The sequence below is a fragment of the Accipiter gentilis genome, chromosome 34 (assembly GCF_929443795.1).
Source record: "Accipiter gentilis chromosome 34, bAccGen1.1, whole genome shotgun sequence".
NCBI lineage: Eukaryota > Metazoa > Chordata > Aves > Accipitriformes > Accipitridae > Astur > Astur gentilis.
The window spans coordinates 2,577,467-2,601,086 of NC_064913.1; the positions used below are offsets into that span (position 1 = coordinate 2,577,467).

At 43.5% G+C, this 23,620-nt stretch overlaps 1 protein-coding gene across 1 annotated transcript; it reads right to left on the reverse strand.

Annotated features, from left to right (window-relative positions):
- Window positions 1–349: 349 nt before the first annotated feature.
- On the reverse strand, window positions 350–22,037 carry BEST3 (bestrophin 3). Its single transcript, XM_049792029.1, has 10 exons — window positions 21,935–22,037; window positions 18,022–18,191; window positions 16,217–16,311; window positions 15,433–15,666; window positions 10,048–10,202; window positions 9,249–9,326; window positions 8,697–8,849; window positions 5,210–5,290; window positions 3,729–3,880; window positions 350–1,365 (listed from the first exon to the last, which is right to left on the reverse strand). Exons 2-10 carry the CDS (start codon window positions 18,171–18,173, stop codon window positions 459–461), a joined length of 2,007 nt encoding a protein of 668 aa, XP_049647986.1. The 5' UTR covers window positions 18,174–18,191; window positions 21,935–22,037; the 3' UTR covers window positions 350–458.
- Window positions 22,038–23,620: the final 1,583 nt, after the last annotated feature.

Below are 23,620 nucleotides of genomic sequence, written 5' to 3' on the forward strand. Positions count from 1 at the left end.
AGCCCACACCTCCCCTTCTAGCCACTTGAGTAGAAACCAAAACTGTTGGTGGATTTTACAAGGATGTCATGGACCTTAATCTGAAGGAACGACCAAAGGTAGCCGTGTTCAGGGTGGATCCAAAGTGGACAGAGCCACCTCCGCTTTTCTGATAACCTTAGTGTTTCCTCTAGGTGAGCCTACGCAGCTCGCTGCCATGTGCACTGGCTGGTTTGCATCCACTCCTGAGGCTCCCACGTCTCCCCGTAAATGTTTTCCCCACAGGGTCATAGATTTCAAGCCAGCAACCAAGTGGCTTACAGCATGTCACCGCAGTGCCTCCTATTTAGGTGCCCAAATCCTCTGTTGGATTTCGCTCAGGACTTGTCTGAGCATCGTGTCTGCACTTTCAGCAAATCTGTGTGAGAACCACTTTCAAGAGAAGATGAGAAGTTCAGTCAAACCCAGGGGAAGCACGGTCAAAGTTTTTTTTCACTTTTCTCATTAGAAAATTCTACTATGGCTGTTTCTTTACTATCCAGGTTTTCCCATAAGTGCTCCATCTCAAACGTCTCTGGAGCAGAAGCAGAAGTAACATTTTTTCCATCGCTGAAGGTCCTTTGTTGTGAAGTTGTCCCAGAATCTGTTAAAGGTGTTGCGGTGTCAGCATTTGACACTGTACTACGACTATGAAAGCTCGGTAAACTCCATCTCTGAAGGTTTCTCTCATGATCTGTTATGAAACCGGCTATGTTACTACCATGGGGTTCATGTTTGGGCTCCCCTATCACAGTAGGAAGTGACTGATGCACCTCAGAGCCTGGGAAGTATGTAGTCATTTCTGGGGGGAAAAAAGGATGGTCCAGAAGAGTCACACTTGCCTCAGTTAGGCTCCTTTGGAGCATCTCTTCTGTCACGCTTGCGGCGCGCTCTGTTTGCAGATCTGGTTTGCCCAGCACATCAGCTGCTTTCTCGTTGGCTTCAGAGATGATGACCTCAGGAACTGGCTTGTTTGTCTCGGATGAGGTGTCACTGTCACCGAACTGTGCCTCGCTCCTTGAGGTTTCAGTTATGGGTCCTAGATCTCTGCTACTGTGAAGCCTGTTACTTCTGTCAAAGCCTTCGTGTTTCTTCTTGAAGCTGGAGGTGGAGTGTCTCCCTCTTGTGTGCATTTCCTGCAGCCGCCTGATGTGCCCCTTTTCGTCTGCTGGGAAAAACACCGAATTCTCACTTGTCTGACGACTGTAGCGGCGGTGAGGTGGGGACGAAGGGGCCTCATGGACGCTGAGAAATCTCTTGACTTTTCTCAGCACTGAACGTTGTCTTCGGTGTTTCTCCTCTTCCCATGGCCACTCTTCCCCGTACAGGAATTCGGTATCAGCCAGCCTGCCAAATAAAGTCAGGTAGTAGGTGTCACTTACGTATAGGAAGCGTGTGGTCTGCATGCACATATATCCTTGCTGTCTCAGCTGGCAGACATAGGAACCAAGGCCCTCGTGTGTCCCCAAGGAAGGGCATGGAAGGGGTGAAAAAAAGGGATGAGGGTGCCAAGAAATAGTGCCTGTGCCTTTGGACCAGCCAGAGCACACAAAAAGCTCTCCACATCCATGTGTCTCTCCTCTGGAGGACTGGGAAGGCATCCAGCCAGGCATCCAGCCCCATTTCGTGTTTGGGCTGCAGCCCTCTACGGCAGCTCCACACATTAGGCTTGTGCTTAGGGTGAGGGAAAGGGGAGAAAGAAACCCTGCTTGGTGCTGTAGATGCTTTTTCAGGAGAATCCTTTGGGCAAAAATAACAACAGTGAAAAAGCTACCCCTGGAAGCAGAGCGTGACCATTTCAAAAACATTGGAATTACTCAGATGGGCAAAACTCACATAATTCTGGGGCATAACAGTGTGTCTGAAAGTCCCACCTGTACCTGGTACTCTTCTGCCCAGCTTCGGTGGGTCATGAGAACAACTGCTGCTGTGTCTGCCAGGCAATCCAGGACACATTACTGACGCAGTGCACCCCAGAAGACAAGCCAAACTGGCCCAGTTACCTGTCCTAAGGGGAAGGATGGCAAAGGGGCTCGGGCCAAATCTGAGGTGATGAGCACAGGGAGGCAACGCTAGCCTGGAAGGACAGAGGAACTACATCCAGCGTTTGTGAAGATCATAGAACAGTTTGGGTTGGAAGGGGCCTTTAAAGATCGTCTAGTTCAACCCCCCCTGCAATGGGCAGGGACATCTTCAACTGGACTAGGTTGCTCAGAGCCCCGTCCAGCCTGGCCTTGAATGTTTGCAGGTTGGGGCATCTACCACCTCTCTGGGCAACCTCTGCCAGATGTTGGCCTGAGGGGACTGGAGAAGACTTTCGATTTGGGTTCAAGTTTTATATATTTGCTTTGGACTTGAATGAATCTTCAGACCTTGTTTTTGAAGTCTGCATAAGAACGTTTTTTTTTAGAGAGCTGAACAGAGAAAGAGTTCAGAAGAGAAAATAATTAATAAAAAAAGTCAACACATCAGAGCTGTTTGCATTTCACAAGGGCTAACGTGGAGCTAGTTTTCATTCACTCCCCCTTCATTTCTTGTGTGAAGTGCTTATTAAAAAAATGTTTGCAGACTTAATAATGTTTCTTCTTCACCACTTTTTTCCCCTAGCAATTGTGGTAAAATGAATTATATTCTATGAGTTTTTCTTCTTTACTTTTTTACTTTCTTCTTTACTTTTCTTTTGGCCATTTTATAGTTTTTCCAGAAGGAAATAAATTCTGAAAAGGCTGTGTGTGATAAAAGGAGCTTATATAAACCATTGCTCTTTGTAGTAGAATGCATGCAAAAATGGAAAAATAAGAGGAATAAAAATGAGAAAACACCAATTTCTGGGCCAAATGAAGCAAAAAATTAAGCTGATAGAGGCTGGAAAATTTTGGAAAAATCAAAACCTCCTTGAGATAAGTTTTAAAGTTAAAAAAATGGCTATAAAGTTTTTAAAAATTTTTTCAGATAAAAACATCTACTTGCCCTGGTATTTGTTCAGACATGGTGGTATTTAGTGAGATCTTACTGACCTGTTCTACATTACAGCATGTCACAAGTGTTTAAACTCAACAGCTTCTAAGCTAACTGGCTTATCACTGATTTCTCATATAGATCCTGAGAACATGGGGCAATCCATTATCCTCTCTATATTTCTTTATAACAATGGTTCTTGTGTTGATCTCTGCAAAGAACTCCTCTTCTTTATCCCTTCACAAAATCTGACTGCTCCAACTTCCATGCCTAGATTATTAGTCAATGAAAAGTCATACAGTATTTAACATCAATTCTTGTTTACCTTTGCAAAAATCTGGACTGATTTTAGCCATCATCTGCTAACTAAACAAGCAAAGGAATAGCTATTTTGCTAACTGAGGGATGTATGAAGAAGCTGTAATAAATATTAAGAAAAGTCAGCCACTGTCTTCAGGTGCCATCCTGTGCTCAGAGACTATCAACAACTCCCCCATGCAAACATACTCTATTTATTAATTATACAATTTCAGCTATGGGCGCACAATTTGTAGGAGCACATGGGCCACTGGAGGCATCATCCCACCAACTCCAGCCTGTCCAGTCCCTCCTAACATCATTTCCCTTTTCCACCTTCCCACTCACAGTATCGTCCAGCAGCCTGCAGCCCTGCACCGACTGTCCGTCAATCAACGTGGGCTGTAGGCACGGTGATCTTTCTGATGGCATTAAGGACCCTTAGTGCCACTCACCCCATTTCAATCGTTGATCCAAGAAATGAAGGAATACAGTAATCAGCAGCTGCTTTTGTGTAGGGCGGCCGGGCAGAGGAATCGTTCCAGTAAATGTCTTTCTCTATCCTTGGTAAGTTCATGTGCATCTCGTCCACCGCCAGAAGCGACACCTTAGATTTTTTTGGTATAAATCATGTCACTTTCAACATAGTACAGTATACAAAATAATCTGCTTTGTAAACCCTGGGTCAACATTTCTTTCAGAAACCCTTCAGAGTAAGCTGTGTATGCTGGCCTGGGCATTGGGAAGAGACTCAGTATTATAAAATATACCCCCGATACCCTCCTATACTCATGAAAGCATAAATTTTATTGTAACTTGAGTCTTCTATATGCTGCAAAGATATTTGTGTCAGATTGAAGTCCTTTCCTCACGCACGATGTAGTTAAATGGACATGTGATCTTCCACGTGCTATGGGAAGTCTGTGTAGAGTATTAGTTGTGCTTCTTAAAATGTCCAGAGGTTGAGAAGCTTTCTGATAGGCTTCATCCACATTTTAAGACATTCAGAACCAAGTAGGTGACCATCCTGTTCTAGGGCCTTCCGATATATTTTATACAAAGGACTCTGAGGCACCACAGCACGAGTAGCCTGAACTGGTGTTACGCCAGAGAGCATCTTTGGCAGCGTGAAGGCTTTTCCCACTCCTGCGTGTACCGGCATTGCTTGCTTTGCTTAATAAGCTGGTTTGCTCACCTTGCCCTTGCTCCCTCTAACACCGGGGCTCTGCTTTGCGGTCTCAGTGGTCCCCAGCAGACGTGGGGTCCGACAGCAGCTCGACCCTACGGTTGGCTCTACCTGCAAGGGGAGCGGCGGGTGCCACTGGGCTTCTCCGTGTCTTTGGGTCCTTTGCGGCACGACAGACAGGGGCTGGTTGGAAATCTCACTAGATCTGTACCCTGGCCGTCTCACAGCTCCTGCCACTGGGGACGCTGGCTCCTGCGCCGACCAGATGCTGCCGCCCAGGGCAGCATCACAACATGAGTCACGGTTATTAGTTCAGGGCCCTGCTTGGTCTTTTTGGTATCTTCACTGCCTTTTTTTTTTTTTTTAAAAGGAAGGTTCATATACAATATTGTAATCTCTAGACATTCGGATTAGTGAAACATGTCCTTATCTATGTGGGAATAGATGGCTTTTGGATTTTGCAGGATTGACCTACATTACGTGTTTTTCCAGGCATAAAGTGAGCTTATAGTTTGAGGTCAGCTGTTTGCATGTTTAGTCAGGCATCATAAATGCCAAATACCAAAATCAAAATGCATTAGCTTGTAAAAACAAAATCTGGGGATCACAGCCACAGGTACTCCTTCAGGGCAAGAATTTGTTTTGCTGGCACTTGTTGCCCTTAATTTGTACCTCAGTGTAAGAAATAGCATTAAATGTAATGATAACCTACGGTACAGTAAAGCTGGAAGTAGAAATAACAACAGCAACCTGTAAATTTCTATCGATGCACCAGTTAGTTTCAAAATCATCATCGTCTTCTCCAAATGGATTAATAAGCTGTTCAGCAACCTGAAAGGAAAATGAGACAGTGAATAGAGGTTGGCATGCCATGTCAGGACTGCTGCCGCAGAGAAAATAGGATCGGATTTTTCTCTCTCTCCCTGCCTGTCACTTGCAATCATAGCTTGAGCTCCCGTATGATGGTTTTGCCAGCCTAGCCAAGGAACAGCTTGCTTTCCCTATAGATTCATACCTCCATGCCTCATTGGCGCTGTCAATCATGATTGTCAGTGCTGGCCTGCTGGGAATTGAGACATGTCTGGGCCATGGTAATTGTCATATAAGATCGTCATTACCTTTCCTTACTGTTGTCTTTGGCTGATTTAAATGAACAGTTTACCAGCTAGAGGCTCTGTAATTGCATTATAGTCTACGATATTCCACCAGTTCATTGGGTCAGTATCCCGGTCCCTGCAGCTGGAGTCTGGAAGAGGGAGTACAGCTCGTCTCTCCAGTTCAACCCTCAGCCCCTGCTTCTTTACTGGGGGTGATGCTGACGGCAGCCCTCTGGAGCTTTTTACAAAAAGCAGCCCACCAAAAAACTTGACTCAAGTGGATGCCGTGCATCATGCTAGCCAAAGCCAAGAGTCGGGATCTGAGTTTGTTCTTTAATTCAGCCTGCTGTTTTGGGTTTCTGCGCATGAAATGATTAAAACTGCAGGGGAGAAGCCCATCCTGTGGAAGAGACAACCAGTGAGCTCAGGCACCTTTGTGGGGAGGTGCCTTAGTCTGGGAACTAGGCTGGGAAAGGAAACCTCTCCGGCTGCCCAGAGCCTTATCTAGTCCTGCCCTACCCCAAGGAATAAATAAATGGAAAAACAACCAGACACTGCCCCCCCATCCCCATGATCACCAAAGTACATTGTGGGGAGGAAACTCATAGCTGCTGGGGGAGAAAAAAAAGATGAAACAGGAAAATTCAAAAAAAAGGAAAAAGTTTTAGGCAATTCAGACTGCTTCTCTATTTCTCAGTTCCTTGGGACACTGAGGTTAAATATCCTCGCCCCTTCATGCTTTTCTCCTTCTGTTTGTCTTTTTAAGCCCCGGTTTTGAAGCCGATCACATTCTTGCTGACCCTCCCAAGCCATCCTGGTAGTCACCAGGGCCATGCACAGCAGCAGTGGCCAGGTCCTCGGTTTAATGTGGATATGGGTGAAGCGACTATATGATTAAGCAGCCCTGCTCATGAACCTTGCCGTGGATGGCTATGCTCTAAATAACTTATAATAGTAAGGCAGACGCTCCCTGGCTATTTATTCCTACGTGCCTCTAGGTCGTACCAGTCAGCACTCGCTGACTCTCTTGGCCACCTCTTCCCAGGCCAGTGGTGGAAGACAACAAATAAACTGCTGAGCAGACTAACACAATAAAAAAATGCATAAGGCAGGAGGAACGAAAAGGAGACAGGGGACAGCTCTGCTCACACTCATTGGCCTGGCCCATGGCACTAAATTTTGGGTATAGCTATGGAAGTGCTGCAATAGGAATGATCCAGACTGCGTTGCGGCTCTCCAGGGAAGACAGTGGATCAACTTGGTGTAAACTGGGGGATCACTGCCCCAAAATCCACTGCAAAACCTGTCACATGAGCTAGAAAAAGTGAGCAGGGCTGGGACAGAGGGAACAGCAGCGGTGGCCTTTGGTTGGCTGACCTGGTCCTGGCATGTGAGACACGACTTTATTCCCTGGAAAGGAATTTATTGCTGGACAACTAAGCCCTGTATTTGGACGGTCCATCTATCTCCATAATGAAAATGGGGATTTAGAAGTGTCTCACGTGATGGGAAACTTTGCCCCTGTATTGTAGGTATAACAAACCAGGCCTGAGGCCAAGGAATGAGCTCAGTTTAGCCATCATTTCTGAGGAATTGCCAAGTTACTGGAAGTCAATAGCTCAGGGCCCTTTCTGCAGCCTGGCAGCCAAAGCCCAATGCACTCAGCAGGAAACCGGCTGTAACCTTCAAGACAGAAATATCCTGACTCGGGGGCACTGCAGGTTTGGACAAACCTCCGGTCTGAGGGACTGCTGCCAATATTAAATTTGCTTTTTCAAACTGCTTCTCCTCCCTTTCATTTCCTTATGCAGAAGATTTTTCAGTTACAATGGCATCTCCTACCTGCCGTGGCCAGGAGTTGGCTGGAAGCCCTAAGCCCGACTGGGAGAGACGCTACTAACAGCCTCTTGGGTGCCGATGAAGGGGAAACCATTCCCCCATTCACGGACGCCAGCAGAGCGGTCAAGAGGAACAGCTTACGGTTTTGTAACCCGCTAGTAAAACCCTGGGAGACATTGCCTTAGAGATAAAGCCTCACATTTCCGCGGGAGCAATGTGCTCCCCCCGCCGCACCAGCCTCCCTTCCTCTCTCTCCCGCTCCCCTCCAGGCTGGTCCCTATGGGGCAAACCCCCTTTCCCCCCAATTTCCTAGGACGCAGGACTAGAAGAGCTTGCCCTGCAGGCACTTTACTTTCCCCCGCAATCTGCCAGCTCAGTGTGCTGCCTTCCCTCCTCTGCCCTTTGGAGTTGGCTGTGGGAAGGGGGCTCTCAAACTGGCCAATTTTGTGCAATTTATATTCTAACCGAAAAGTTAGCTCAAAGTTTCCAGCCATGATTAATAATCCCAAAAGGAAATCTTAATGCACATAGGCCCTAATGTACCAATTTGCTTTTTATTTGAAACTTTTTTTCCAGTTAGTTCTCATACTCACTGCAGAGGAAAGAATCGCCGTGAGGTACGTGGCTCGATTACTCAACTATCAGATTGATGGCGGTACGTTAACTGAGCAGGCATCAATGGGCTGATGGGTAGCATCTAATTCCTTCTATAACTCTTCTGGTTAATGAATGTTTTTATGCGGTGGAGTTGTAGCCAATATTGGCTGTCACTGTTTGATAGCCCTCTGGAACTGGAGACCTTTAATTGCCTGCATCTGATTAAGTTAAGAGCAGATACTAAAGGCTGGCTTCAATCATAGGAAGAAAGTATGATTCAGACCCTTTCAGCCCATGCCAGATCTGCAGCAGTATTTCCCCATCACACAGCGGAGTGGGAGAAGGGTGGTTTTTTTTTAAAATCTTTCATCTGTCATTTTATAGTCCAAGTCTTGGGACCCCATTTTGCTGGTGTAATACTCCCTTGGGGAGTTGTGGCTGCACTGGTCCTACTAAAATGAGCTCTTTCAGATTCCCAATCATTTCTTACTGTAAGATCTGTTAGGTGGAGTTAAAAATGTATTGCATGATGTTTCTTTATGACCACAGGACACTTTGGGCTGAATTCAGCTTTGGTGTAACTCCATTAACCTTCAGTGATTTTACAGTGTGCCACAAAACTGACACCTTGACTTCAGATCTGACACCTTCACCAGCTCCCTAGGGAGGGTTCCCCCATGACCTTTCCAGAAAGCTAGTTTTACCTTGAGCCATCCGGCGTAGAAGAAGAACTGTAACAGTGTGAAGATTGGAATGTAAAGATCTAAGTCATGTCCCTGATACCCTTGGTCAGTATCCAAAAATTGGCGCCCTATCAGGCAGGCAAAGAAAAAAGTATAGACTGCAAGAGTAACAACCTGCAAAGAACAAAACTTCATTGAAATCATTCAATAATACAAACGTATGCATAAGGCAACACATATCCAAAGGCCTCTGACTGCCTTTTGCCATACAATTTACAAATCTGTAGGGAGGTATTACAAATAGAGAGGCCCCAGGCATAATTATAGCCAGGAAGAAGACCCAGGAAACATAAAAACATTTCAGTGCTTCCCTCCCCTCTCCCAAATTATGCAAGGCCTTCAAAACATCTCCACATTAAAGATGACTTAGTTAGCCAGGTGTCCATGATCCCATGGGAGTCAGTGGGTGCTCAACAGCTCGGCGACTCTGGTCGAGTCTATGGATGTTCTGCACCAAGCCCCCCTTTCATGGAAATTGTGTTTCGAATTCTTTAAAGGATAATAACTGAGTACCTGGGTATAGACCAGTGGAATTCCAACCCAGTCATAACCAAACAGAAGACTACACCAAGACCGGTACTTATTCATCTCCTAAAAGAAAAAAAAAAAAACAAACAAAAAAAACCCAAAACAAAAACCAAACCCCGACAAACTAAAATTGCAGGGGAGTCAATTCTAGATTATAAATATTTTGTTACAGTTTGGTTCTGCACATACAAAAGGAGAGGGAGATATGAAAGTGTAGTATATATAAATATATATATTGATACCATAACTATATCCAGCATCCCATTGTCATATTTGAATATTCACTTAGTTTATGTAGTTGGAATGCTTAGTGTATTATGTATTTCTTCACAGATTATCTTTTGTTTCTATCGTATCCACTGTCTAGTGATACATGAAAGAGAATATATTATATCATAAAAAGGATGTTTGACCACTTAATGAAATATTCAGGGAGATTATCTTCCCTGAAAGTGATATTAAAATCTTCAAAATGACAAATTATTCTCATTTTTTTCCCTGCAGCAATAGAACAAGTATGAATTTACAGTCATGTTACAATAATTTTTTACTCATCAATTTGTTGCTTCGGTTAATACCTTCTTAGTTATATAAATACAATCCCAGCAAACTGCTGCTGTGTGTGCTTGAGCGTACACTGGTACACAGAGAGAAGTATAAATCCTGAGTAAGATCACTTAGATGACACTGGAAAGCTGTGCACACTAAATCAAATTATGTAAGTGAAAAGCTACCGCATAGCAATTTCAGATTAGTTTTCTCTAGATTTACTTTTTCCACTTACGTTCATCATTGTCTGCAGATCCACACTGTCTCGAATTCTTCCTTCTTTTCGTGCCTTTGATGCCAAATTTCCAAACCAGACAAATGGAACCCAGTATTTCAGGTGGGGAGACTTAAGGTCATCAAAAATTTTTCTTTCATATCTTGTCATAAAACCTGTTTACCCCCCCCCCCCCCCGAAAAAGACTTCATTTATTCTGTGCTTTCAGTGCTATTGATACTATACATTTTGAATATGTTTGAATCTGATTATGTGACATTTGCATAGAACTATGCAAAACACTATTTATAATTCTAACTAGTAGCCTCCTCCTCTTTTTTTTGAGCTTCTTGGCCAGGATGGATCTTGCTTGAAACAACTTCTTTTTGCAGTAACTACCTACACAAAATCCCTCTCGATCAATATATGGAATAATTTGCTATTACTGTGTTCTCATATCTGACCACTGACGTATTGTAAATACAGATGATACTCAGAATTGTACGGATTACTCTCTAGTTTCATTCTACTTTCAGAAAAATAAGGAACTGGATATGTCAGTCAAGAAACTATCCCTTTTCAGCAGTGATGGCTTTGAGCAGCATCTCAGCGTATGTTGTAAGGGCAGTTACGCGACCTGATTCTGATAAATTTTTGGTAAATCTGCAAAGCGGTGAGCAAGCAACAGAGGATAGAAGTGCATGCACGAAACAGAGATCAACAGAGAGCGTGCCTTCTGCCAGCGAAACGCTTCCCTGCCAGATTGCGTTTCATGTTTTCTTCAGGGTTATGAAGGCGTGCAAAGCGATGGAAAAGGAATCGCGCCCAGAAATCCCGCTGCTAGCGGCACACCGGGCCAAGACGACGTGCTGCGGGTTGAAGCCGCTCTCTGCTTGGCAGTTCGCCTCGCTGGGGCGCCGGGAAGGTATTAGGGTTTCCGCAGAGTTCCCCGTGCCTCGTGAAGCCCCGCTTCTCCCTGCGGCGAGCAAATCCAAGGTCAGCTCAGGGCTGCGTGCGACGAAACCTGCAGCAGAGCAGCTCGCTGCCTGGGGCTGGCACGGGAGCAGCTGCGTTTTGGAGCAACACCTCCACCCCCTTGGGTAAGAAAGCTCTGCTGTCCTCCTTCCACCCAGCCTTTCAGAAAAACAACCTCGGAAAATTCACGAGGAGGAGCTTCACGTTTTTCTTTGTCCGAATCCTGGATTTTCTGGGATGGGAGCAATCTGCAGCTTAGAAGGATCGTAGTTTTTTGCTCAGGTGTGTGTCACCTACCAGGGTGGGTATAGGGCTTCTTTCGCTGTTAGCTCCGAAACAGGACAAAATTAGTGACATGGCAGCCCCAAAATAAGTGGCTTAGCCAATCTAATGCAAGTTTGAGTGCTGAAAAATCAATCAGGGAATTGAGAGTAGACAGGATTTTTTTTCTAGTCTCCAACTAGTAACTAAGGATCGGCCTGTTGTTGCTAACATTGCTAAAGAAAGATACATGAAGCAGCAAAAAAATAAATACAGAGAAAAACTCAGTTGTGTTTTGTACAAAAATGCAAATAAGGTAAAAGGAGATTTGTTAAACACAGCAACCTTCTTAAATATTCTGTTCTTGAGGAAAATGCCACTCTTGTACAGTTGCAACAAGTCAACACAGGAGGTACAAAATACTGCAGCTACCAACAAGGAACACAAGGACAGGACAGAAAATTCTGTGGAAGAGGAAAAGTTCAGCAGCAAGACACAGTACTGCAGTATCCTGGAATTTGAGAACAGACTAAGACATAGATTTTAACAGGTCCCTGGGCAGTCTGCAGCCAGCTCTCATAATCAACTGCACAGAAATAATCAGGGAACCAGACAAATTGACCTGCTAGTCATGACTCCTGACTCCTAAAAGTCAGTCTTTCAGGCTGCCTTTGATTTTTGGCTGGCCAGCCTGCTCATTACGGGACAGGAAAAGCTGTTTCTATCAGGCTGAAACAGACAGACAGAATATCAGAAAATTGACAATCTGGAGTAAACACTGGATGCGAGTCACTTGGGAGGCTCTGGGAAGTCATTATCTGGAAGGACACAGCCTGAGGGGGTCACGAAGAACAGCAGAGCTCCAAGGATCAGTTCAGCTCTCCACTGAAACTGGGTACCTTTTTGTTCAGAAAAGCTCAACAAAGCCTTGTTCTTTTAACAACAACATTCAAATTGCCAGTATTTTTAAAGTTAAGGTGTTCATGTTTATATTAATTAAGTATTCTCTTTGATGGATATTAATAATGCCTAGTATTCTTCTCACAGAAAATATTAAACAAGTCGGGATTGCTCTTACTGCTGGTGAAGGTTATGGCAACAATATGCATTTCAGAAGCGCTTACTGTTATTGCAGTGGTAAAGAAACACTTTATATTCCGTCAAATACAGGGAAGGATATCAAACCTCAGTTATTAAAATGAAATGGTTTCTAAATATGGCCATACTATTTTTATTCAAGAGTATTCGGAGAATTAACTGAGGAGCTCTCTGAACAAGAACACTGGTTTTGACAAGCACTGGAAGACTGGAGCAGCTCCAGAAAACTGGAAATATTTGGCAAATACTGTGCCAAGATCTTGAAAAGGATGATCTAAGGAATCACAGGGCACTGAATCCTTGTGAAAGTATGAGAAGCTTGACATGGCGTGCAATCAATAAAGAATCGAAGGACACTAATGTGAACAGTGTCAGCCAAAGTGATCTTACGGGGAAATTATTGATGAGAACACAAGCCTGGCTAGAAGAAGTCACTCATGCTCTCCCTCAAGGGCTTCGAAGAGTATTCGGTTCTCCTGTCAAAACCGAAGGGTTTGAGACAAGACTGGTTCAGGGTACCCACATCAAATACTCTGAAGATGAAAGTTTCACTTTCTGCTTCTGTGTTATGTGGGAAAGAATTAATCTAGGTACTTCATTCCAGTAGAGGGTTTGGGACTGCAGACTTCAGCCGTCTGTAGGTATTTGTGTCGTTGGGCTCACACCTCATGTTTCTCTTCAGCATTTCCTATCAGCTGTTTTGGGCTGCTCTCCGCCCAGCTGCTGATTCACTACTCATGTTTTTTAAGACTTGTGTTCTTGAGCATCCAACTTCCCTCTTGCAGCTTGCAGCCAACAGGATGATTGGTACGCTCAGGACTGCTGCTAGGCATTTGACACTTACGGCATACGTGCCGCAGTACTTAGCATCATAATGTCATGAATCTACATGCCTCTACTGCCTACAGCTCCATAAAGAACGCTAAAAAATGAAAAAGAATTTAGAAAACAGTTAGAAGGAAGGTCCAGCACTGAAGACCATCCACTACAGAAGGTGAAACTCCTAAGTTTATTCAAGCCTTTATGCACTCTGCTAACAGGTAGCTATTGAGAGAAAATTGTGTTTTCATCTAATTAAGAGAAGAATAAGCCAACCCCATTACAAAATCCTGTGACTAGAAGATGACTCTGTGCAAGTTCCGACTGAGAATAAAATTTTACTTTTCAAAAGCGGGTTCACCCTTGTGAATGTCAGTTCACCTAGGGTGTGAGGTAGTCTCCATTATACCCAGATGAATTTTAAATCAGGGCTGGTTATATTCCTAGAAGGTATCATAGCTCAGTCAGAAATTGTACCATGATAAAGGATGTTGTGAGTAAGCTTTTATGCCTTGTGTTACGGATGAGTCAGGCTAGATTGTCATGATACTGTTCTCAGATTTAAAATCTATGAGTTTAAGCAGTTAATCTGCTGAAAAGGGAAATGTGTAGCAATAGTTACGCTGTGGCAGTTCTCAGTTGGATAGTGAAATGCAAAATCAGCACAAGTTGTTTCAGTGATGACTGTGCTGTAAGTATTAGATTCTGCCGCTCACATTCATATTAAATGTTGCACTCCCGTGCAGTCTGATATGTCATGCCATAGGGAGCTAGGGAGGGGATAATTGCGGAGGACTGTTTTAATCACTGGATGTTAATAGGAGCAAGATATATCCTTAAGTGCTCAGTACTGCATCAACTAAAATTCTGTGGCACAATAGGTATTAAAACCTACAGAATAAGTACTGAAATCCACAGAGCTGACTACACTATCAATAATTTGTTATACAGTTTATAGTAGAATATTTTCCACTGTTAAAAAACCCTAAACAACCAAAACTTGTTTTCCAGTCTACAATTTTTGTACAACGCTGTGACATTTTGTCTCTTCTGGAACAGATTGTCTTTAGCAATAGGGAGGCAGAGCTGGATTAGCCTGCTGGAAATGTTGTAATTTTCCAGTGTGTACTAGAAGCAGATTGCTGGGGAGAATGACAGAAGCTTCCTTGACCTCTCACAGGCTCAGGTAAACAGTTTTGTTGAACAGCATGAGGAAGAGAACTTCAAAATCCAACTGAATCCAACATAAATGATTTCTTTCAGTAAGATCAGTGCATTCTGCCTGGATTTTTTGTAATATCCAAAGCTTCTCACACATATTTGAAACGCGTATATGGATATACACACTGCATATTTTAACTTGCTACAACTTTGCTTACTAATCTTTGCCAAAGGAATAATTTTAAGAAATGCGAGACATTCAGTAAAAAATGTATGACTTCTCTTATTTGGAATAGATCCTCACATCTCGGCGCTGGTGTTCTACCCCTGACTCTGACTGAGCCGGTCAGAAGGCATGGCATCACACCTTGCCTTTAAATACTCAGCAGTCAGTCCTCCATAGACAAGCAAAGCCTTACGTAGTTGAACTCTCTTCCCCATCATCACACTCACTGTGTTGTCAAAACAAACAGAAAATAAAGATACGCTTAATACTCAGTCAATTTATCCCTGAAAAACCAAGCTTAAGGTGAGGTTGTAAATTTAATGAAAACACCCTTGGGGTTGAGGGTTTTCAAGTATGTCACAATAAATCTCTGACCTATGCAATCTACTTACAAACCATTGAGATAAAGCTGTACTTGTGAAGTGCCTGTGGAGACCAGTCTCTGATACTCAAGACGAGGTCACATCCTAGACATCGAGGCAATGCCGTATAACAAGTCACCATCACAACTGCATCATACTATAGAGCAACTCCATTATTTTTCATGCTTTGGAGAATGTTGTACCTGCTCCGTATGCCTGTGTGCTCAGGGCAGGCCTATGGCCTCCAGGATGTCTGAGAGCAGATCCACGTAAGAGCATCAAACTCATTTGTTTTCTGTAGAGTTGCTCGATGAAGACTTTAAGAGCATTAAAGGGCACGTCGTTTAAGCCACTGACAAAAACGTGGTAGCCTTGCCACTGGTTAGTATAAGGCACACATGGGGCCAAAGAGGAAAGAAAAAATGAGTCTGGCTCCTTCCCTCCCTGTGTCCCCACCTCTGAAGGAAAGGAAAGACATTTTTGGGGAGAAGGACTCGGCAGTACCTGCTCCTACCACATGGTCCATGGTGGGAAACCTTTTGTACACAGCTGTGCTCACAGAGCGAAAGATCAGCAGAGATGTTAAATTCACGTAACGCATGAGAGTCCTCCTTAACAAGCGCCCGTATTCATCTCTGCCCTGGACACAGCTAGAGATGAGGAACATCAGTCGATCGGGCCACGGCAAGTTCACAAACTGGTTCCACCAGCGATTCACCACCAAAGTAACGTAGAAACCTGGGGGTTAGAAGGAAAAAAAGAAAAATGCCCATTGCCTATCAGGATTTCTGTTTAGGTTACTTTGATTTAGTTTGCAGAGTGTTATTCGTATCGCTAAATTGCTACATTTCCCCAACTAAATGCAGAAAGTCACATCAAAACACAGGATGCAATCAATCTTAATTATTTAATAGACACTGCAACTTAATGGCCCGTTCCAGCTGAGTATCTCACACTCATGAACTTCCAAATTTCCTCTTCTGTCGTAAACCCTTTTAGTGCTCTGAAAGATCTGGCACAATGTATCAGTGTTAGTGGCCTCTCTCTCTCTATGTATACATATGGAAACTTTACTCTTTTGGTGAAATATTAAGAACATGAGCATAAATGCTGATGTGACAAAAGCAACTCAAATTTAAGGAGACCTGTTGGAAGCTGATGATTTTATTGTGAGCCTCTAACCTCCCATATGCCCCTCGGCTCTGAAATGCTTCCATGCATGGACAGTCACAAAATGCCTGAACAGAGACAACGTTGGAGAGTAATTTCACATTGAACTGGTACTTACCAAGCACAAAAGTTACTGGGATTTGTTCAGCATATTTGTCACAGTAAATTGATAATTTTTCAAAGAACCGTTTTTGGCTACCTGTAAGAAAAAATCTGCAGCAAAAATAAAATGTATCTGTCCTTTCATAATATTCTGGGACTATCTACAAAGTGCAAATATATATAAATAATAAGGTATGTGCAACCGGGAGCAACCTTGGCTAAAAACTTAAAGGTAAGTTCTTAAAGGTAAAGTGCTGAACACTTCTGGCATGTAATAAGGAAGCTGGAGGAGAAGACAATATTATTCCCTAGTCTTTGCAGTTTTCTCGTGACTAATTTGACTGGCACTACTAATTAGGATCAATACACCTGGAGAATTAGCTTGCTATCCCATACCGACCAACGATGATATTAAGCCCTAAGACTGCAAGTAGAGCTTGCTCTCATTTTTCAGAGGGCTACAGAATAAAAATGCTCAGGTTGGTTTGAGTTGCAAAAGGTTACCAATCTCTAATTGCTCTTATTTGAAAATGCTACATTGTTGTGGCAGTTTTTACTCTTACTCCTACAAAATTTCTCTTTTCCACAAGATTAAAACCACAACCACCGTATTTATCTTGCAGTGAGGAAAATATTCACCAGATGATAGAAAATGAATGGAGCATGGCAGCTTCTGCCCGTGGAGAAAGATATCTAATGAAATACAACAAGCTTAAATATAAACAATTATTTTATTTGTATAGAAGAGTATTACAGTTATTCTTTGATTTCATATAAAAGGAGCACATGACAAATATTTGGTGGGTTTTGCTTACAATCGTGCAATAACACCTGCAGTATATATATAGAAGGCTTTCCATGGTGTATTTACCATGGTCTTTAATTGCCTAACATTTCAGTAAAACTAGATTTTTTAAAATAAATGTGAGACTGTGGTGTTTCTTTACATATTAATCCTGTAATCTTCTTTCCAAGTTTACAGGTATAGATTACTGAACATTTTTGAAAATTAATGATTAATCACAGATAAACTGAAGCTCGTTTTCTCCTTGCTTCACAAAAAAGCAAACACTGAGGTCCAATTAGAGATCAAGGTAAGAGCTGATCCATGATTTTGATACTTGTGCAGTGTACTTCCTCAATTAAAAGCTTCACTGTACTAATTGATGGATTGCATCTGTCTTTCGGGTGTTTAACTCACACCTTGGCGGAAGAAGCAACTCTCCTAACGTGACCCTCCCAGGTGCTGGGTGACACACAGGTAATAACCACGGCTGGCTTCCATGCAGTTTTCTTGGCCCTCTGCAAGCTTAAAAATAAAGTTTGCCATGCCGTCCTAGCTTTAAGCAAAACTTTGCTTTTCCTGACTATATAACCTGACTCACAAATTATTACCTTTCAGGGTTGTTAAAGAAATTACCACTGAGCAACCGAAGACACAGTTCTGCAAGTAGAACAGAAGGTCTATACTTATCATTTATAGCAGAGAGGCACGCTCGCTGCCACCAACTTGATGTCAGAATGATAAAAGCTATATAACATAGGCTAGCTACGGGTGTTTATTTAGCTTAAGGGTTGCTCAATACTGGGCTGAAAGCAGAATCAGCTGAATACGATAGACATTTTCTTATTTATAGCCTACCTGCTTTCTCTGGAACATTAAAGTAAACATGGAAAGGAAAGGACATTAGAAAAGGTCCAAGGAAAAGACAATAATTATGTAGTAGCCTCCCCCCCAACCGCCATTCATCAGCCTAACACCGTGAAGTCTGTGAAACTTCAGTATAACATTTAATGAGATGTGAATTGGAAAGAGTGTACCTGTATAATACACTTATCGCTGTGTAAAGAGTAGCAAAAACAATAAATTCTCTGTACAGTAATTTGTAGATGCTGCCTTTCCACTTTAGGAGTAATCTGTGAAATCCAAAGAAAGTGGCATTTGCTACTTTGCTGGAATAAGTGACTGTCATCGTCTTGGCAGGCTGTGCCTAGAAACAGTAGAAGAGAAGCAGGAAACCAACAACATTTTAGACAGCGTATCCTAAGCTGAATGCACCCTTGTATAGCTAGATACAGACACATATACACTCACATAAACACATATAATAGTATACGTATACACAAATACATGCTGTCTGTATTTATATATATAGAGAGAGACAAACTGAAAATTCTTGCAGTTACAAGCCCCCTTGAGACCTGCAGATTGACTGATGCAAGGGTGTACATGGGCTTTACCCCAAACACCCCCCAAGCCACAGCCAGCACCGAATGTGGCCGCCTGCCTGGGTGGCAGCGGCAGGGACACATTACTCCTCTGAAGCCTCTGCTTACTCCCAGTTTGCTCCAGTCTGGTATGAGCAAAGAGAAGGAAGTAAATTTACTTGAAATTTCTTTTCCAACCTTTGTCAGCACTCCAGCAAGAGAGGTAAAGCTAAATTCCAGAAATGCACCTTCCTCCCCAGCCGGTATTTTTAGCTAGCTTTGGTAATTATACTCATCTAAAACCAAATGAGATTTGGAGACTGCCTCTTTCATTAACGGTTACGACAGCAGCTGAGATGAGCGGGGGAACCCTGTTATTTCTCGGCTTGGCAGCTAGACCTACTCATCAATACTTCAGCATTGCATGGCCATGCAAAAAAAGCCATAGGGTTGCTCAGGTAGGCAGCGTGCGACACAGTGCAATTAAAGCAGTACTAAAAGTATACAGGTAAATATTTCATGCTGGGTTTGTTACTTGCTTACCCAGTGTAGGGAGATGCTACAGGAACTTTTATGTGCTTACAAAAAAAACCCTAACTCCAAATGTGGATGAAAGCAGTTTCGCACAGCCTGCAAGGAAGGGAGTAACTAAGACAAGCACAAAGCCTCAGGGTAGTTATTGTGTATGATAAATATGATTCTTGTCTATACTTTCTTGGTGCCACTGTAGGTCATTCACTCTCAGGAAGAAAATCTGAACCCCTAGTTAATAGATGGCTTGATAGTATTTTATGCAACTTGGCTGCATCTCTGATGCAGAGCATAATGTAAGCCATTAAAATTCAGCTGTAAAAGTGCCACTTTTTCTTTTAGTCACCAAGGGAATCAGCAGGGAAAAGGCACCATAAGCCTTCTATTGCTGACAGACTGTCTCTTCTTGTCTGCAGATAGGCTGCTCAAGGTTTGCCAGCATGGGCTCGGAAGGTTTTTTTGTGTTATTGTTTTTTTTTAAGATGCATGGGTTTTATTCTTTAGCATCCAAATGATAGTTTTCCTGTTTCTGAGACTTGGCACAGGCCTTTACATTTTTTGTTGTCATTGTTGAACTCCAGAAAGTTCAATTCAGGAGCCAAACTGTTTGACTGGCATGCAGAAATGCAGTCCTGTCTGCTAAAAAGGCTGTGGTCAGGATGCAATGCTTAAGAAAATGAAAGCAGAGATTTCCATTCTCCAGCAGATATGAGGCTTTATAAACAACAGAAGAAGCCTGTGGCTGGGCTATAGGGGAGGAGCAGGGTAAAAAAATACCCTTTACAATGTACTGAGTTTCCTGGGATTGCTGTAAAAGGCTTTAGTCCCTGCCCATTAGTGCTAGGGAGTACCTATGTTCAAGTCATATGGTCAAGAAGTGTCTATCGTCGCCCCACTAATACCCAACTTGCAAAGGAAAATTCCAGTGGGACTGCCTGTGTGTGAGGACTTACATGTAAAAAAAGATATTGGATAATGTGAGGGCTTATAGCCTGACGGGAACCCAGACCCCCAGCGTAACACGGTGCGTCGATTAGAAGATGAAGTTAGACAAATGCAGTCTGAAGTAAACCATAAATTGCTAACTGTGCGGGCAACAAATATTGAAACATGGGAGTGGATAGGTGCCCTGGGGTTTGGGATCTTTAAGCTGAGAGCACACAGACAAAAGATGACCTCTGGGGAGCATTCACATAGCTGGGACATGCAGGGTTGGGGCTGAGTGGCTCTGCTGGTCTGCCCTGGTATGAGAGCATCTCTTGAAACTTTCTGTTCAGTCCCTTCTGTCCTGGGCCATGGAGGGAACAAGATTGCCTGTAGCACCCTCAGGGCATCTGCAGCTCTGCAGGAAGGCAGTGATTAGTGTCAAATCCATGGCGCTCAGTTTCTGCACATGAGGTTCAGGAAGGAGTTGTCCTCCCAAGCACCAGTGACTGGATGGTGCCAGAAACTGGCCACTAGCTGAGCTGGACAAAATGGGTCCACCTCCTCTACGGAGCTGCAGCAAATCCTGTCTTGCAAGGCTTAATGCATGGGTTTTGGCCACAGCTGCAGAGCTGTTATGATAATAGGATTCAGGGTTAAGAATATTTCCCCTCACATTAGACTGGGATAGAGCAGTTTTCTCCACAAAGTGCAATTTTCCTGCTTGATTCAAGCAACTATATTTCACTCAATCAGATTCCAGCCGTCTCTCTTAGCACTCTACTTGATGCCCTTGACTGAACAGAAACTCTTCACGCTAGCTTGGGACGCCCTGGACACCTGCAGCTTTTCCTTTCTGCCTCTGAAATGGGGCAAATAAAAGTGGGACTGTTACAGCAATTTCAGGCTTCGGTGCCTTGGTTGCCTTGCCTTGCCTGTGATGCACTGTTTTAGCTTCCTGCTGAGCAAAAGCTTTATTGAGCATTTATCATTGGGTTCATATAGGGACTTCAGGGTAATATAATTTAATGTCCTAAAATATACATTAGGTCAGATTAGGTGATTTAAGAACCCTGTAGACTACATGAAGCTATGAAAGACAGCTATGTGTCTGATTAGATTTCACAACATAGCAAACACAGATTTAAATCTGCACTTGTGGTTTTTTTCCTCTGGGAACAACTACAAGCACTTGGGTACAGCCCCCCCCCCTCAATGGGAAGTTTTGGTGTAAAGCCTTGCGCTGCGTCTGGTTCTAGCACGGTGGTCCCAAGCCCTTGGTTCCCGGGCAGCATGTTGACTGAGAGTCCTTCCAACACTACTCATGGTCACAGGAAATTAAAAAGCTAAAACTGAGACGGACAGGAAGAGCAAAGCATAACGATGCCCCCCAGCACATTCCTGCCTGAGCGCTGTTTTGGCCAGGGCCGCAGAAGGACAGCGAGCGTTAGATTAGATACCACAGGCACTGGTGTCATGAAAGACTTTCCTATTGATCGTGTTGCCCTTAACTTCATTAGCAGACACAGGGCTAGGCTTTCTGCTGGTATGGATTTGTGAGTTTTGAGGACATAGCACAAGTTATACCCATTTTATGCCTGCAGAGACTTTGGCTTGTATCTATGACGCTGCTTTTCCTTTTGCTCAGTGTTTGTTCCCTCTCTGAAACTTTCTCAAGCACAGGCTGAAATGTGAGTTATATATTACTCCACTTTTGCTAAGATCATCAGAAGCCTTTAGGCATAAAAACCTAAAAATAAAAGATCTTTTTTTTTTCCCTACTAATATTGACCCCAACTGTAAATGGGATCTTTGCCTGGCTGAGAATTTCAGGATGCATTAGGATTCAGAGAGAAACCACAGTAAAAAAATAACAGCCATCAGTGTTTCCTAACTGACCATGAAAGGCACATTACAGAAAGTATAAATAAATAGTGCCTCTGCGCAGACCTGCCCCTTGTCATTGTATCACCTTATTTCTTGCTTTATGGCATAGTACAGAAAGTGAGCGAGAGAGATTCGAGTTAAGCCAAGTACAAAAGCATATTAAGCTCACGCTATATCCACTGACCTGCTATTTTGCTCCGGCAATCCAAGCCCGAAGGCAAATCCTGGACCCTTCCTCTTCCTCAGGCGTCCCAAGCAAAGTCCTCCTCAGGTCTGCAATAGTCACCCTGCTCTTCCCTTAACCTGAAGTCAGGGGTTGCTGCTGCCGAGCCCCAGGAGGAGTGGACTGACAAGAACAGGGGTTAAAATGTCTTTCCACTTCTGGAAGTCTGTTTTTGCCAAGTACTCTGTCCTGTCAGTTACAGAGGGAACAAACACAAGCAGCAGCAGCAGCAGCAGCTGCTGATCTTGCTCTTTCCTAGTCTATAATTATAACGCCACTTGCCATCGGAAGGACCCCTTTCATTTGAATGAAGAATCTTGCGAGGGTTTGGCTGGCACCTCCACTTTTCTACATTTTATTTCCCATCCCCAAAACGGGATGAACAAGAAGGGAGCGTTTTTCTCCGAGACCTTTCTGCAAAAGAGTGATCTCTGAGCTAGCCCTGTGAAGTCACATCAGTGAATAGCACTGACTACATCTAAACGGGAAGACAGGAGACAACTCCACCAAACTTGGAAGTGTGCTCCCGCTGTACCTCGATCCCAGCCTGGAGCACACCTTTGCTGCACTGCTGATTCAAATTGGGAAATCAGGACCCTGGGGTATGCTGTCGAAATCACCCATCCCTCAAAACAGGCAGAGTTGCTGTTACCAAAAGACTCAATGAACCTATCCACGATGGTACATTTCAACATGTGAAAGCTTTTCTGCGGCTGGAGGATCTGCACAGGACTTCTTCCCCCCTTCCCCTTTGTAAAATGAGGTGAACTCTGTCTTTTATGACCCGTGGCATTAAGAGGGAGCTGTAAAAGGTGATAGACTGTGAAAGCCCAGGAGATGTCATATAATGTTGCCACAAATCTCTACGGAGAATGAAAGAATGCGACTGTGAAGTAAATAAAAAAATTGCAGGGAGGGAGAGTAAGCAAGATTTATAGATTTAATACATTTTATGATGAAAGGTTTTTTCCCCTGCCTTAGTCCCATTAAGCTATTTGAGACCACTTATTTAATTAAAACTCTCTTGGAAAGAAAATAAGTTGCTGCCATTGTTTGCCTTTCTTCTCACTGGCAATGGCAGAAGGAAGACACTTTGATGTCAAAGCAGACGAGACATTAGGCTGTGGCATGTGTGTGTCAGGCAGTGGCCTGTGGTGAAAGATGACAAATCATTTTAGCATTCAGTGACTTGGCATGAAGAAACATACTGCCTGATCCTATTACAGTGACTGCCCTCTGCAAGGAAAAACTCCTAACAACAGGGATATTTTAAGGTCACTGGTAAAATAATTACTTAGACCTAAAACATTTTTCTTTGCTGAGTATAATCGTTCGCTGGTCTCACTGAGCAGTAAATAATAGCACCTCTGTGTGTCAGACAGTGGGTATCAGGTGGTTTTCCTGGCGGCTCTTCGGTTTTCCTGCAGACCGGAGCAGCTGAGATTGCTCCACTGGCTCTGAGCTGTTTTGCAGAAGACACGAGATTTAGAGCCCCTGTGTGTTCAGAGGCAGAAATAAATACAGGTTTCCAGCTGTGTAGCTCCATTGTGACCGGTTCTGTAGGAAATACTCCTCTTTTTATCACTAAGGTGCCCCTAAGTCCTTGCTGGGTATTTCCCAAAGACAGGCGATGTTCTTGTCTCTCCA

Coding starts and splice junctions, on each gene's coding strand:
- BEST3 (XM_049792029.1), bottom strand. CDS start 18,173: ATGACAGTCACTTATTCCAGCAAAGTAGCAAATGCCACTTTCTTTGGA. Junction 8,850..9,248: donor TTCCACTGGTCTATACCCAG/GTACTCAGTTAT, acceptor TGTTCTTTGCAG/GTTGTTACTCTTGCAGTCTA. Junction 1,366..3,728: donor GGATCAACGATTGAAATGGG/GTGAGTGGCACT, acceptor TTTATTTGGCAG/GCTGGCTGATACCGAATTCC.